Source organism: Danio rerio, chromosome 13 (assembly GCF_052040795.2).
Source record: "Danio rerio strain M-AB ecotype USA chromosome 13, GRCz13ab, whole genome shotgun sequence".
NCBI classification, from domain to species: Eukaryota; Metazoa; Chordata; class Actinopteri; order Cypriniformes; family Danionidae; genus Danio; species Danio rerio.
The window spans coordinates 11,886,497-11,904,067 of NC_141033.1; the positions used below are offsets into that span (position 1 = coordinate 11,886,497).

General features: G+C 36.3%; 1 protein-coding gene across 4 annotated transcripts in view; it reads right to left on the minus strand.

Moving 5' to 3' along the window:
• Positions 1 to 1,204: 1,204 nt before the first annotated feature.
• Positions 1,205 to 17,571, minus strand: part of zmp:0000000662 — a 34,803-nt gene continuing 18,436 nt past the window's right edge. For 2 of the 4 annotated variants that reach the window (XR_015505766.1, XR_015505765.1), the window contains exons 7-11: positions 15,650 to 15,790; positions 15,386 to 15,568; positions 12,488 to 12,576; positions 9,585 to 9,941; positions 1,205 to 2,765 (exon numbers count right to left, since the gene is read on the minus strand). Coding sequence is in view for 2 of the 4 variants with exons in the window: in XM_087279068.1 (XP_087135194.1) it covers positions 2,289 to 2,765; positions 9,585 to 9,941; positions 12,488 to 12,635; positions 15,386 to 15,568; positions 15,650 to 15,790 (1,306 nt within the window). In the remaining 2 variants the exon portion in view is untranslated. Of the gene's footprint in view, positions 2,766 to 9,584; positions 9,942 to 12,487; positions 12,636 to 15,385; positions 15,569 to 15,649; positions 15,791 to 17,571 lie in introns of all 4 variants that reach the window. The other 2 variants (XM_087279068.1, XM_087279067.1) reach the window with 1 other exon arrangement.

The window sequence follows — 17,571 nt, forward strand, 5'->3', positions numbered from 1 at the left end:
AAGCTCTGATGTTTGCTTACAAAGCGATTTCTGGCTGAGCCCCTTCTTATCTGCTCTCACTTCTGCAGATTTATAGGCCCTCCAGAAACTTGCGTTCTGTGAATAAATGTCGCCTCGTGGTTCCATCCCAAAGAGGGAAGAAATCACTTTCCCGAACTCTCGCGCTCAAGCTGCCCATTTGGTGGAATGAACTCCCTAACTGCATCAGAACGGCAGTCACTCGGTCTTCAAAAAACGACTAAAAACTCAACTATTTAGTCTCCACTTTCCTTACTAATACGCAACTCCCTCTCTGACTCCTCCACTAACTACAAAAAAAATAAAAGACTAATGTTTTGCTTCTTACACTTTCTTTACATACCTGAAACTTGCCTATAGCACTTATTTATTGTTGCTCTTATAGTTGTGTAAATTGCTTCCTTGTCCTCATTTGAAAGTCGCTTTGGATAAAAGCGTCTGCTAAATGACTAAATCTAAATGTAATTAATGGCAAAGTTCAAACATAATAGATTTAGAGTTCATAATTTACATTTAAAGTGAGTTTATAGTAGTCAAGTCAATAGTGAAGGCTGTCAAGTGTCTCTTTACCTTAGTTCTGTAAATATTTGTGTCTAACTGCCAATAAGTTAGCAGAAAAAGCTTTTTTTTCCAGCATTTCTTTTTCTTCTGCTAAATGTCTTGCTTAAAGTTAATTTTAACTAGTTGATAATAATTAATGCAGACACACTTCCCTATATACACTCACCCCAATGGTTTTGAAATAATGAATTTTCCACAAATTGAGATATTCAATCCATCAATACATATTGCAGAAAAACTAAATAGTTGCATTGCGAATATTCTTTCAACATCGTGCAGCCCTACAATACTGAAGTATAAAGTGGCCAATGTAGAATGATCACACCTGATCAAACTAATTGAGTGCCTACACTTGCTTAATACCTAGAGATAGGTGTGTTGAAGCAGGGCTGTCACTAAACTCTGCAGGATCTGAGTTTGACACTCCTGATGTAGAGCTTTCAGGAGCCTGCAAGAAAGAAAAAAACACACACAATTCACAAAGAGATCAGACAATAATAACTTGTGTTGTTTTAATCTTCTCCTACCATTAAGGTAATCGAGAAAAACAGTCAACTGAAGAGAAGACGCTCTACGAATCACACAGACTGATTTAAACAAAACCGATAAAGAACAAAAGAATAAATGTGATTGTATAAGCATTTCATCTTTATTCTCTGCTCTGATAAACATCCTCACCTAGGATCTTTCCTTTAACAATGATGATCATTGTGCACCGAACGCAGCTTCACTGACAGTTTATTACCCCTGAATCCCGGCAGAACACATCCACAAACCATAACGTAATTGAGAGAAATCCTCGCCATGATATGACCACCTCCATGACAGCTCCACATCTTCAGTTTAAAACACGAGCACACAATGGAGTGACACAGAAAAGGCACAGCTACCTGCGGTCCTGCATCAGTCAGAATGAGATTCATTCATGTGCAATTTATCTGTACCTCCAATACCACAAACAGAAAGTCATTTCATACACCCAGACAAAAAAAAAAAAACATGAATTGTGTGCATTTTAGATCTCAGATCAGCTCATTTCTCCCACAGAACTGGACAATTATCATCATACACTGTTAAAACAATCAGTAAATCAACAGTTTTCTATATTTTGTGATTCGTGTTTTTTATTTTCCCCCATTTCTTAATGTTTTTGAATTGCATTTCGTGACCTTGATCTTTCTTCCAACAATTTTTACCCTCAGAAAGTTTGAAAAAGTGACTTATAAACATGTTTAATAGTTTAAAGTGATATATAGTCTGAGTTGGTGTTATATATTACTGTACAAAAACCTTTTAATAAGCGGCCAGTAAGTTTTCTGCTATTATACAGACTTATTTCTCTACATGTTATCTCTTATATTATTTCAAACTAATAAAATGTCAACAGAAGTCTTTAAAGTCTAAACTTTAGAGTTGAATTTTCCACATCAAAAGTCGACAAAGCAATTGTAAAAAAACTAAAACATTTGTGAATCGCAAAATATGGAAACTGTTAATTAACAGAGATGGTTTACAGTGTACATGACATCTTAAAAAATGTCAAGACAAGATTATTCAAAATGATCGTATGCTAAGTATAATCTTCACTGCGGAGGTCCTGTGAAAAAGTCAGTCCAGCACACAAGCAGCATAATGGCTTCCTATCTCTGAGCTTTTGCTCTATTTTCTCGAGAAGATTTCTGCAACCCTGCTATTTTGGTTTCTCTGTTTCACGCTTCTCTGGCTAAGTTTATGTTTCTGGCCCTTTCCTTCCCAGGCTCCTGCAAAGACACTTTAGAGTCCTCGTCCGATGAGCAACTGGGCACAGCATCTGCAACACCTTGAGAATCACCATTAGCTTCACAATGTAAGTGTTGGAGACTGTCTTTCCTCCTGGAGTATTTACTTTCAGATTCTTCACAGCTGGTCTCTGGGGAGGAATCACCATCATCCTCACCATCATCAACATCATCATCATCATCTCTCTGTTCTTCCTCTTCCTCATGGTTTTCAGGCGGGGGTTCTTCCTCTGCAGGAGGTGAGTTTGGTTGGGCCGGCTGAGCTTCGTCTGCTGGAGCCGCTGGACTGGCTGTGGGTTTGATGGAGGTGTGGCACATGGGGCACGTCTCCTGCACGTAAAGCCACTTTCTCAAACAGTTGCCATGGAAGAAATGACCACAGTAGGTAATCACAGCTGATGTCATATCCTGCAGGTTTAAGAAGAAAAAAAAAAAGACGTCATACAGGGTATATACACTGTAAAAATGCAGGGTTCCACATAATCTCCATGTTATCCCAACACAAATCGATTAAGTTTACTTAATCATTTTTACCCATTTAAGTGGTTTAAACAAACAAAAAAAAGAAGTTGTCCCCCAAAAACTTATGAATTGTGTTGTTTCAACTAATTTGAAATAAGTAGATTAAACATGCAGCAAAATACATTTTTGGAGTGTACAGAGTGACATTCAATACCTTTTAAGATCTTTTTAAGACACTTTCCATACATTTTAAGATTTAGGTTTCAACTGGAAACACTAGCGACATTTTAACTTACAGTACATTTACAAACAACTAATTGTAAGAAATTAATCCTAAAATAAGTCACTATTTATTAAAATAATACAAATGCTAATCCAGCAGGTGGCGTCTATATAACAGCAGGAATAACAGTGTGGTCTTGGTTACTGCAGTAAGCAAAGCAGCATGATGTCAAAACTAACAGGATTTTATTGATTTCATAAACTACAGCATCTCAATATTCACAGATTAAATCCTGGCAAACTTTAGCATAGAACTATACATTGCATAATCAAAAACGATGCAAAATATAACACCAAGTAAAACAGCATTTTAGACTTTTTGATACTTTAAGGGCCTTATGTTTCTCTATATTGATTTATCAACTTTTAATACCTTAAGGCCTCGTGGACATCCTGTTATAATCATTGTTGTGCAAAGTTTAGCTTAATTACATAGAAGGTCCTGCCTAGGATCCTGCATCTATAGAAGAATATTTATACTATGGGATAAAAATTATTTTTTTTACTTTTTCATCTCGCAATTATGATTTACGCACCACTGAGATAGAAGCTTAAAACTTGATGACCTTTTTAAAACATTAATCATTTCTACTGTATATCATATTTATATTTAGAATTTTTATTCAGTCTGAAAGGAAACTCAATATGTAAAAAAAAAAAGCAAATGTGTCATGATTTTTAACATGCATGCAAAAGTTTATTTCCAGAAACTGCCATTATGACCAGTCATGAGCATAAACTGAATTTGACAGTAGGCTGGACAATAAATATCAAATTTACTCATGAGCAGTTTTAGAAGGGGATACAAATAATAGTCAAGTTATGTACGTATGTCCAGAAATGTCCACAATAATTAAGACACAAATGGACAGAATAGAAACTGATTATACAAAAAAAAAAAAAAAAAAACAGTGGGGTCAATTTGAACATAGCACTAGCAGTACTCATTTAGTAAATGCACAGCTAATCAATATGCTAATTGTGGCCGTTAATGTTAAGTTAAAATTATTCGAAGCTATCACTAATAAAACAATGCACGGGAAACAGCTTTGGCATGTTAGTCGCATTGCACTGTACAACAAGCTATTGTAAACAAGCTAACATAATCTAGATAAGTAATATTTTAATCGCTAATATAGCAGATTCATGGAAAATTACAGCGGTAATCATCAGCATTTTTGCCGCAACTAATTTATAAATGAGTCTGCATCAAATACATTTAAGAGAATCACTTTATTTATATAGAATAAAGGACCCTCCTCACTGGAGTTCAACATTAACTGAGTCACTAGTACACCTGGCTCGTGTGTGTGTGTGTGTGTGTGTGTGTGTGTGTGTGTGTGTGTGTGTGTGTGTGTGTGTGTGTGTGTGTGTGCGTGTGCGTGCGTGTGCGTGTGCGTGTGTGTGTCTAGAGTAGGTGAGATGAACTGGGAAATCAGGCAATGGGCCAAACCCCTGTGAGGAAAGGGAACTCAACTGTTTCTAAAAGCATTTGTTATGTTTGATTTTTCTACAATTTCACTATTATTTAAGGTATACATACATACATTTTTCACAATAGAGAGTGCGATTTCTTTTTAAAAATAACTTTTTAGGGGGGAAACTATCAGATGGGGGGGGACACATCCCATCCCCTATTGTTTACTGGTGTCACAGGGATTTACGCCTGTGAGACCAGTAGATTGCAGGGGTCTGGTCATTAGCTCCTTCTACTAAGAGAATAAGTTTTGCTTTTTAATTTCATATTTAGACATAACTAAAACACATTTGGTCAAAGTTCACTACTTCTATATTGACTCATCAGTTTTTACAATTTTCCATATTATGCTAATAGATTACAATGAAAGTTGAAAATGGACTTGGAGTAAACCAAACATGTATAAATGTGTGTGTAAGCTCGCTTGGTGTGAATGTTAGGGTCCTTCTCAATTCTCATTTGTGCATTCTTATTTCCTTTCCTTAAGTCTTAGCTCCAACCCCTCAGGATGTGAGGGAAGGATGCAAGGAAAAGATGGAATGAATGACGCAAATAGAAATAACCAAGCTTCCTTTGGCATCACTTCAAAGCATTTTTATAAATACTCTGCACCCCTGATTTTGCTTGCACATCAGCATTTTTGAATATTAGAGATAATTGGAATCATTTCAACCTCCACAACACCCCACATTTGTCTCTTTTTCTTTTTTTTACTAGTTATTATTAGCAATTATTTCCAGTCGTGAACTGCTTTCATTTATGCTGAAGAGTACATTATACTTTTTAAATTAACACAACTGTGAAAACCTAACCCACATTTACAATAACTGCATGCTAAATATTCATATAATCATCCAAATAACCTTATTATTAGTGCAGATGTAAAAGGGCAGAGGTTACAAGGTGTGTCAGGTTTACATAAAATGTACAGCCCTGTATCCTCGTTCAAGCCCTCTCTTCTCAAGATGTCCTACAAGAAGGCTGAACTGGATTCGTTTCTTAGGTCAGATGATGCAGGAGTAAGAATACGAGGAAGGATATTGAGAAGCACCCTTAGTATTACAGTGTAATTGTTTCGGTTGTGTGTGCAGGGTTCCCATTTTAAGCCAAATGTAAAATTCTCGGACCTTTCCCTGATTCTCACTGACTAAAAGCTGAATTTTCATGACACCTAATCAATGGAAAGAACAGGCTGCTTTTGTGCTTATACACTACCCGACAAAAGTCTTTTCACCCATCCAAGTTTTAGGAACTACAAATAATAACTTGACTTCTAGTTGATCATTTGGTATCAAAAGTGGCTTATAAGAAAGACAAAGGCCTCTAGATTACACTTATTTTGCCAAAATAAAATATGATCAGGCCTCGATTTTTAATTATCAAATTAGGACAGTCATGTTGTAGTCGAAAAAGAACTAAGAACATCCACTCTGCAGATCTCTCGCATGCCACCATACTGAATGTAACCCCAAACCATAATTTTTCCTGACTGATTTCTGTGAGAATCTTGGGTCCAATAGGTCTTCTGCAGTATTTGTGATGATTGGGATGCAGTTCAACAGATAATTCATCTGAAAAATCTACCTTCTGCCACTTTTCCAAATGATCAACTAGAAGTCAAGTTATTATTTGTTGCTCTTAGAGCTGGAATCAAATACAAGATTTTGTCAGGGAGTGTATATTAATAATATAACATTAAAATAACACATTTAAAATAATACATTTTACTTTAATAACCAAATGGACAACAATTGATAATTTAAAATCGGAGGTACTTACTTTTTTGTGGCTGCAGTGCAAAGTGCTCCCCTTTCATATTCGATAGCTCAATAGTAGTTTTACAAATGTATATTAAGCTTTTCTGTGATCTACTTTCTATTGCCCAGTCTTTAAAGTAGTCATTTTAAAGCCAAAGATCTAAATAAATTTCTCCCAGACATGTTAGCCTTAATTAACAGGTACTGGTGTGGTTAACAGGTACTGGTAGTGGTGCTGAAAAAGGCCTAACCATAACAACAGGCGTCAAAACAGCAGGATATAAAAATATGATATAAAAAAAATTACATTTTGATAAATTACGATCCGATTTAAAATGACAAACAAAAATTCTAGGTATTTCACAACTAGGACAAAAACATTTAATTTCCCTTACTATCAATGTCCAGTAGGGGTGTAACGATACACTCAGCTCACGATACGATTTGTATCACGTAGGGTTGTAACGGTATGAATTTTTTACAGTATGATAATAGTCTAAAACAATACCACGGTTTGACGGTTTCGCGGTATACGGTATTAAATAGTAATTCTCATAGCAAAGACCCTGAAAAAAATAAGAACACGTTTTCTGACTGAACAAAGGTTTTATTTCAACAAACTTTTGAAAGAACCATTTTAATAGAACTATAGAAGTCTTTTATAAAAATAAACTAAAAAATATCCCATTTTAATAAATTAAATTAGAAGGAATAAATAAGCAAGGTCTTTTAAGATTAGACAAAAATAAACTTAAACTGTCCTTCCTTAAAAGCAGGATAAATGGGAGACCAAAAGTGCAATACCAAGTTTATGGCTGTAAACATGTATTTAAAGCGTTGTTTTATTCAGTCTAGGTTGTGATGAAGAAATGTAAGCATGTTGAGATTTTCAGGACTTAATCTTGACCGCTGAGGTGAGAGAATGTGTCCACTTGTACAATGAACAAATAAAAAAATAAGAAAATAATAAATAATGTGTCAAAGTCCAAATAAACATGGTGCAAATCCTCAGTAAAAAATAGATATAAATATTTACTATACTATAAATAGTTTCATAACGAAACTAGATTCAATATGGAACATCCTTAGGTTTTATGTGCCAGCATGGATATGGTTGTCTGTGGATATGGATTTGGATGGGGTTGTATGCAATGCAGACAAACAGCTGCACCTTCATTTGTGTCTTTTGAAAACAGCAAGAGCAGCAGTTCGTCTTTGCTGTGTCACTGTTTTGTCATGTTTCTGTGCTGCTGTGCATGCAAAAGTACTTAGTATGAGAATTATTTCATGCAAAACTTTTTTTTTGCGTTTTATTTAGCCGCGCAGAAATGTATGCCTATCTCTCATTCCGTGTTGTTCAAAAAGCTCAGTGTTGGTCCACAAACAAAAGTGAAACCTATGCTTATTGGTTGTGATATAGCGAGTTTGAACCAATCTGGGCATGGAGGAGGGACAATGCATCAATGTATCATGTCTGATTTGTCCGGAGACACAGTGACGAGCGTTTCTTTGTCAAATCAGCGTTGTCAAATTTTGATGACGTAACCGCACTGATTCCGGAGCCTCTGAAAGAATGTTATGTGATACAGCACTGGAAAGCTGAGATTCTCTTCTTTATGCCAATCTTTGAATTGTATGAATCGGATCAGCGGATCAAAAGTTATTAAACATTTAAGAGCAATACTTATTTTTAGCCGCGGGCGGCTGTCTCGGTCTTTAAGGGTTAAAACCGTTGATATGCAATTGTTCATGGTATGATAATCGTGCACGTTCAAATCGTGGTAGACCGTCATACCGGTATATTGTTACAACCCTAGTATCACGATATAATGTTCACGATTCGATATGTATCACGGTATTTCGAATAAAAATTGAAAATTAAACTGAAATGCAAATTTTACCAAGTAAACTATTTTTTATGTATTTCTTTTGTTTCAACTTGTTAAACTGAACCTTCTTTAAGAAAATAAATTAAACAGGCCTGTCTCTGGAAAATAAAACAATTTAAAAACTTCTTAAAAATATTATTGAAATGACAGAGACAAAATTAAGGAACAATTTAAGTAAAGGTGCAAAAAAAAAAAGCTTTCTATTCAATTGAATTTAACAGTAAGAGCTTAAGGCTTTGCTTGGTCACTTGCGTTTTTTGTGTGTGCAAAAAAAAATCCACATTTCCAGGTATTTAATTCATATTTAATTAGATTCATTTAGAGATATCTCTAATTACAATTGTGACTAGTCAAAACTCATTTAGAGATATCTGCAAATATTTTTTAATGGAAGTCAATGGATGAATATGACTAGTCATAATATAATTGCAGATATCTCCAATCTGATTTTGTACTAGTACAGTTGTAATTGCAGATATCTCTAATTGTCATTCTGACTAGTCGAATTATAATTATGACTTGTCAAAATATAATTAGAGATATCTCTAAATATATTTATGGATAGTCAGAACAAAGGTTTAAATGCTAAAACGGCTTGCCATACGAGCGCGTCTATCATCTGCCCATCGTAGTACGGTCAGCTCACGTCATGTATGATTTTGCGACGGGAACATTATATGAAGACAGAATGATATTTCAGGGTGAATTGTACCTTATACAGTATGTGACTCTTTCAACACCATTAGGAGGTATCCCTGTCGCTGTGCAAAATATGTAAAACACTGTGAAGACTTTCAAACTTAGGATGTTTGACCCAGTATGCGTGTCAAAAAGCGGACGAGTCTAAAGCAATGACTGTACAACCGAAATGTTGCCAGACATCTGATTTTGAGAGGATGGGCCATCCTCTATTTCAACTCCACTCATCTTGGTCTGCTAACATTACTGCTGCTGCAATCTGAACGTGCGACAGCAGGTGGAACGTAGCTCACGTGCAAACAGCGCAACTAATAAGAGAAAACAGACGTCATATCTTAATCAAATCGTCATAACGCCACGATGCATATTGTGACATTTTTGTCGACGTTATGAATCGTTACACCCCTAATGTCCAGGATAGATCTTTCAAAATTCCATGATATTTCCATGATTGTTTAAGTTGTCTGAACTTGTCTCCATCATATATTTGTTCCAGTATCAGCCCAAAACCTCAGGTTGACCCATAAAGGTTGAGTGATAAAGGTCTTAAAGAACTTGAACCCATAATTGCTGCTTGCATCTATTTTAGTTATTTAACAGTTAAACATTTTACAGTATCACACACACTGAACGAACGACCAAACTTTGTGCTTGCTCTGACCTGGAAGCAGATGGCGCAGACATCATTGTGGTCCTGTAGCTGCTCTGCACTGGCCTTTGGCAGTATGTTGATTTTGCGAGCGGCTTCTTGTCTAAGCAGGAAGCTCTTCCAGCCTGCCTGAGCTCGGAGCCACACATTGCAGTAAGAGTGGATGATGATGACAGAGGCTCCCATCCAGCTCCACTCTCCCCACAGGGACTCCCAGGCCCCGTACGCCACCACACACACAGCCACCGCGAACTCCAGCACACGACACACTCCATTCACATAATAAACGATTTCATCCAGACCGGGCAAGGCAGAACCGCGCCACACCTCCACCATGAACAGACTGTAGATCAGCAGAGTGCCTGTCACCTAACAGACATAGCAGGAAATAACTGTAGAGCGTTGCATGCTGGGAGGTATGCAAATATGTAATTGATGATTGATTAATTCTTAATTATCCTTTTAATCAATTGGTACATTAAGCATACGATTCTAAAATCTGCGTAGGTCTTACAGCTGCACGATATTGGAAAAATCTGACATTGCGATATTTTGTTTTGTTGCAATATATATTGCGATATGAATTTAGTTTCACCAGATGATTTGAATAGCTCCATTTGGAAAAGATTTCATTAATTTAGATCAACTGGGAGGATCAAGACTTTTTTTAATGCAGTGCATCTGCATAGATTACAATAATTACAAAGGGAGTTCAATAGTATAATTAATCAGAAGTTGTACAGACAATCAGAACAATCTAAAATTGTTTGTACTATTGATACTTTGCTAAGCCACACCGGAAAACCGCCATCCACCAATCGTGGCTTAGCAACTGTAGCTACGCGCAGGGGATCTGTCAAGCTCTTGATCGAGGGAAACAGACCAAAGTGTTGTGCATATGAATTGTGCAAATCTGATACCCGGTATCCTTAAAGTTAGGATAGGATAGTGGACCAAACCCAAGATGAGAAATGCCAGCGTGGATCAAGCTGTGTGAGGGGTGCTAAAGGAGCGGAGTTAAGTTGGTTTTGTTTTGATATTCCTGACATTTAGTGATAGACCGACGGCCATACCTCACACTTCTTAACGTTACCTAAACGGATCTAAACTGTGTTTCCTACAAAAATACAACGCAGGTTGTTTCACAGCTGTCTTTTCCATTTTTTACGCTCGATATTATGAGCACTGCTCCGTTTAAGCCTTCGCCATAGTAACTCAGTCATACTAATAGTGAATAGGTGACAATGACATGAGTTATTGATCCGGAAATTATAAATCTGCGAATCTAACTCTACTGAACTTTATATTTTAATCTATTTCAAGCTACGAATATTCAAAATTACAAATAAACAGAACAAAACCGAGATATGATCATAAACTGAGCACTTGCGATCAATATACTTTACCAGCAGCTGTTTTTCATTCATTTATAAAGAGCACACAAACATACTGACAGTAATAGGTAACTTACTGTACATTGTTATGGGTCAATGATGCTACTATTCAGCACATATCCTTCAGTTTCCCAATTCTGGCTGTTTTTTCTGTGAATGAAGTATGTAGAAGCACTGTCCATGCGTGTTCCCTCGTCGGTTAGTTACGCTATTTTTCATTGCACAACAATTAATCTATCAGGCTTTTTGGCTAAAAATAGAGAAATCACGGTTTAATTTGTTATTATTAGATTATTTTTAAATGTCACCCCTTTCTGCTGTGCATAAACTGAGCTGTTGAATGGTCAGAGTATGAGGCAGTATTAGATTCTCTAATCGGTTGTCTATTATGTGGTGAATATACCCCTGTAATGCATACTGCAGAGCTTTTTTTTTCTGGCTTTCTCGGATATCTCACCTATTTGCCAAAAAGGACACTATATCACTGGCAATGTCTGACACTGGTGCTTAGACATTGTAAAAGCCTTGCCAGGCACGAAATTTGACAGGCGTAGCAACAGTAACTAAGGAGGGCGGGGCTTAGTGAAAGGTCAATTGTTTGTGCAGAAATATACTACAGAAATGTATCTATCAATTGTAAAATAAGATGATCATCATTGTATACATAGTAAAATTCTTTTAATCTTTAATAAATAATCAAATCCTGCGATGTGACTATTGCAGATACACACATTGCGATATCGATGCTCAGACGATATATTGTTCAGCCCTACTAGATCTTCATTCGATTATGTTGGTTTCAGCTATGGCTGTGCAAATAATCGAAATTCAAATTTGCTTTAAACAGTTATGAAAAAACATGAATTGAGATAATTATTGCATAATATACCGTCCCCTTTCAAGCAGTTTACCCTCGTTTCTCCTTAAAGCTCGGTTAAATGTGGATATCAGTTGAAAAAAAAACTCTAACATGACTCTTTTTTTAATTTTATTCTAATTTAATTTGATTCATTTATTTCAACTACTCTTAAAAACAATTATTCAAACACAAATACACTTCATCAAAATCAACTAAACATCTTCATATTTGTTTTTGAAAAATAACAATGTATTTTAACCAGTTCGAAGTGGAGCGAGATAAAGCACAAGCTTAATTGTTTTATACTTTTGCAGCATTGGATATGCTTCATTTATTGAAGTGTGATCCATTTTGTCACGTTGATAAAAGCACAAGAGAGAACTTGTGCATGCAATCAGTAATGAATATGAATAATTTCAATGAATTCAATGAATAATTGATACATTAATATCTACTGATTATTTATTTATTCATTCTAAAAAGTGCTGTTTATTTTCATGCTTCTTTTTTGTAAGATAATACAGCTCTGTTCCACTTGAGTATATTTTTTTCAGTTTCCATTTTAAAAATGACCGGTTAATGAATCTAATTATTATTAATCAGAAAATCCACAACTGGTTGATCTTATGCTTTGTATGAAGCAGTTATAGAAACAGAATTACCTGCAGAGATGTTAGCATACAGCTGGAGACCAAAATCAGCAGCCAGAAATCCATGTTGAAAAACTGTGAGATCTTGTAGGCCATGAATCCTGGAAACAGCAGCAGAAAACCACACATAGATAAACCCCGCAGGTGCTTCCACACACTCCTGTGGAGACAGAAAGCTCAAAATCAAACAACCTGGATTTTATTAGGTATTTTTATTCATTATTATTTATATATTATTATTAGTATTATTTAGGGGTGTCACAAATCGAAATCGATCGAAATTTATGCTCAATTTCAATTATCGAATCAAAAAATAGAATCGTCGATGCTGCCACGCCCCAATGACACGTCAGCTTGGCTTGCCAAGCGGGAAAAAAACAGGCTTGTTGAAGTTCTTGTTAAACTGCAGAAGCAGGAGACCCGTCGACAGAACTTAAACCCTCTCCTCTTTCAATGAAGTCGCCGGTGTGTAAGCATTTTGGATTTCCAGTGTGTTATGTTGAAACGTTTGTGTTGTCGACAAAAAAAAAAACACAGTTTTTCAAGCTCTGCTATGTATGTATTACGTACGGTTCGTCCAATAGACAACACCGGCATCGCGATCCTCCGCCCGCCCCCGTTGCAAATCCGCTCGCGAAAAGTACACACTCAGGCCCTGTTTACACTGTCTTTGTTTTTAAATGGCATTTTAGAACGACAACGATTTGACATCCACAGTGGCCTGTAGCATTTCTGAGCAGCCCTCCTTCCTCTCTACCTCTGAAAATGCACATCACGTGACCACACAGACACAGACACACTCGCAGCCATGCGCTCGAGAGAGCAGGTCAAGGCAGTCAGAGGACTGCTTCAATCTTTCACTCACTTGTACTTAGTCATTTTAGCGAACACCTCAGATACTGTTGGCTGGTTCCTGTTGGCTGTGCGTCTTTTTTTTACCAACGCCATTATAACGACACAGATCACTGCCTATTCACGAGTCCCGCAGAAAAAGTGATTGACAGGTGGTAATTATGTGTGTATCTTGCCTTTATTCATTTACTGTATGATTTGTTTATAGGTAAAACAAAGACCATGCAGGTCAGGTAGTTTAAACGGTAGGCTACAAATAATTAATTGGTCATTAATTAATTGATTATTCATAATCGAATCGAATCGTGCCTTTAGAATCGAAAATGTAATCGAATCGAGAATTTGGAGGATCGTGACACCCTTAGTATTATTAGTTATTAGTATTATTTTGTCTGCACTAGATGAGAACATTTGGAAATACAATATACACAATAACACACACAAACACGCATATATATATATATATATATATATATATATATATATATATATATATATATATATATATATATATATATATATATATATATATATATATATATATATATATATATATATATATATATATCTGAGCATTATCACACGAGAAGCAGTGCGATATGGCTGTATATCGCCACTGGTGGGAGGCGTGCCTTAGTGCCCCCACCAGTGACTATATACAGCCATATCGCACTGCTACGAGTGTGTTATTGCGTTTATACAACAGTTTGATGGCATAATTGTGTATATAAAAACAAAATCAAATATGGAGAGTCTCAAAAACCCTTTTGTATGTATGATATAGTATGTCATATAGATGTCATATGATATAGTATGTCTGATAATATTTTTTCTTCTGGAGAAAGTATTATTTGTTTTATTTCGGCTAGAATAAAAGCAGTTTTTAATTTTTCAAAAAACTATTTGGGGACAAAATTATTAGCCCCTTTAAGCTATTTTTTTTTTCAATAGTCTACAGAACAAACCTTCGTTATACAATAACTTGCCTTATTACCCTAACCTACCTAGTTCACCTTATTAACCTAGTTAAGCCTTTAAATGTCACTTTAATCTGTACAGAAGTGTCTTGAAAAATATCAAGTAAAATATTATTTACTGTCATCATGACGAAATAAATTAGTTATTAGAAATAAAACTAAATAGTTCTTAATAGTTCTAAAACTATTATGCTTAGAAATGTGCTGAAACAATCTTCCCTCCATTAAACAGAAATTGGGGACAAAATAAACAGGGGCGCTAATAAGTCAGGGGGGCTAATAATTTTGACTTCAACTGTGTGTGTGTGTGTGTGTGTGTGTGTGTGTACATGCACATACATACACACACACACACATATATATATACATACACACACACACACACACACACACACACACACACACACACACGTGTGTATGTATGTATGTATGTATGTGTATATATCTATATATATATATATATATATATATATATATATATATATATATATATATATATATATATATATATATATATATATATATATATATATATATTCCAAGTTATAGTAGCAATTTGAGTTATAAAGTCAAAATACAAAGTTATAAAGGTTTAAAAAGTTATATAAAGTTGAGTTTAAATGATTAAAAATATTATTTTAAATGTCTTTCAGAGTAAACTTTCCTGCATAAAATAACAAGAAAGTTGTTATATTTTCAGGCATGTTTATATTCATAATATCAGTTATTTTTTTACCAGTTTCCTTTTCTGGAAAAAAAAAAATTTAATTGGCCAAAAAGTTATCAGTTTTATATTTTCTGAACTAATAATCGATTAGTCTAATTTTTCTGTCTGTCTGTCTGCCTAGCTGCCTCCCTCCTTGCCAGAATTACTGTACAATTTTGTATTATTTTTGATCATTTATTATATTACTTTTTCAAATAATTCAATTTAATCATACATAAGGACTATACAGTTGGGATGTAACAGCCACATTTGAACACAAACATATTGTCTGTGTCACCAGACGCCATACAATCCTCCCTGTCAACCATTAATAGTGTCATTTGTTTAGGCTGTAAACAGGATTATATACTGTACCTGTTTCTACTGGCTCCGAGCCCCAACACAACTGGTTCTGTGATCTCACTCATGCTTTGTAGAGTAGATGTGAGAACGATGAAGAGGATGATGAAGAGCAGAAAGCAGCGCTGCAGAGCTGCCATGTCCAATAACCCGGTCTGCAGAGCCAGCAGAAGCAGAGTCACCCCCTCGGTCACACCCCTAGAAAACAAGCAAAGCCATAAACATCTGAACTAAAACTGAAACACACATGCACAGTAAACACACACAAGCTTCTTTTACCTGTGCATGACATTATGGTTCTGGAGAGCGTTGAATCCTCCGAGGTAGAACTTGCAGAGACTGAGAAGTCCCAGCGCCGTATAAGACACTACAAATGTTAAGCCGAGCAGAGAGTATGGGCTGGCACAGCATTCGGAAACACTGTAAAACACATTCAATTCACATTTCACATGGCAATTCAGGGAAAATTACAGTCTTATTACCATGCGATCTTTGAAAAGTGTCTTATTTTTATTTACAGGTCTCTTTGGGTTGGTTAATGGAACACTCCACTTTTTTGGGAAAAGGCTCATTTAAACAGCTAAGAGATAAACAGATGAGTTTTATAATGTTTTAAAAAAATTGGTGAAATCATCAAAGCTTTCTGATGTTTTTAAGTGAGATGCTAATAGTCTAATCGGATTCAAAATTTTATGCTGAGCTAACCAAAAATTGCTAGACATGGAGATGGGATGAGTATATGTTCTCTCACACCCAGGGATGTGTTCTCTCCCCACTGCTCTTCTCCCTGTACACCAACGACTGTACCGCAAAAGACCCCTCCTTAAATCTCATTAAGTTTGCAGACGACACTACACAATACAAAACAGACAGGAGGTGGAGCGGCAGGCTTTATGGTGCAAATACAACAACCTGGAACTAAACACGCTCAAAATAGTGGAGATGACAGTGGACTTTAGGAGAAACCTCCCTGCACTCCCCCCACTCGCCATCATGAACAGCACTGTGGCTGCAGTAGAATCACTCAGGTTCCTGGGCACCACCATTTCTCAGGATCTGAAGTGGGACATTCACATAGACTCTTTTGTGAAGAAAGCCCAGCTGTACTTCCTTCGTCAGCTGAGGAAATTTAACCTGCCACAGGAGCTGCTCATACAGTTCTACTCTCATTCAATCCATCCTCTGCACTTCAATCACCATCTGGTTCGGCTCAGCTGCCACAACCGACCTCCGTAGACTACAGCGAATAGTCCGGACTGCTGAATGCATCACTGGCACTACCCTTTCAACACTTCAAGAACTGTACTCCTCCAGAGTGAGTAAAAGGGCTCGCAAAATCACTCTGGACGCCTCGCACCCAGCACACTACGTGTTCGAACTGTTACCGTCTGGTCAGAGCACCAAGCACGAAAACAGCCAGACACAGGAAAAGCTTCTTTCCTCAGGCCATCTACCTTATGAACAGTTAAAAATCCCCCAACTGTGCAATAAATATGTGCAATACTTTCTCATACGCACTTGTGCAAACACCTTATATCAATATTCAATGCAATACTTTCTACATTCGCATTTGTACACAACACCTTATAATCTGTATATTTATAAAAAATCTGTACATACAATTCAACATCCAGATTTCTTGACTAACTGCATCTCTGTTTAATAGTTATCATCTTTTTTTTTTCTTTTTTCTTTCATATTTATTTTGTGTTGTCACTTGTCACTTTATGTACACTGGAAGCTTCTGTAGCCAAAACAAATTCCTTGTGTGTGTGAAGCAAACATGGCAATAAAACGGATTTTGATTCTGATTCTATTCAAATATGGTAAAACTCAACTGTTTAACTCTAAATAGTTAAAACATTGAACATTTCTGCCATTGAAGGTAAAAAAAAAAACGTAATAGGGTCATATTTTTTTCATCTGAACATCTGCAAAAGTTTGTTTGAAGTTTTGGTCCCTCTCTAAACCCCTCCTTTCCAAAAGCCCACTCTGCTCTGATTAGTTAAAACAGGGGTGTCCAATCTGTGTCCTGGAGGGCCGGTGACTCTGCAGTGTTTAGCTCCAACTTGCCTCAACACACCTGCCAGGGTGTTTCAAGTATACCTAGTAAGACCTTGATTGGCTTGTTCAGGTGGGTTTGATTAGGGTTGGAGCTACAATCTGCAGGACACCAGCCCTCCCGGAACAAGTTTGGTGAC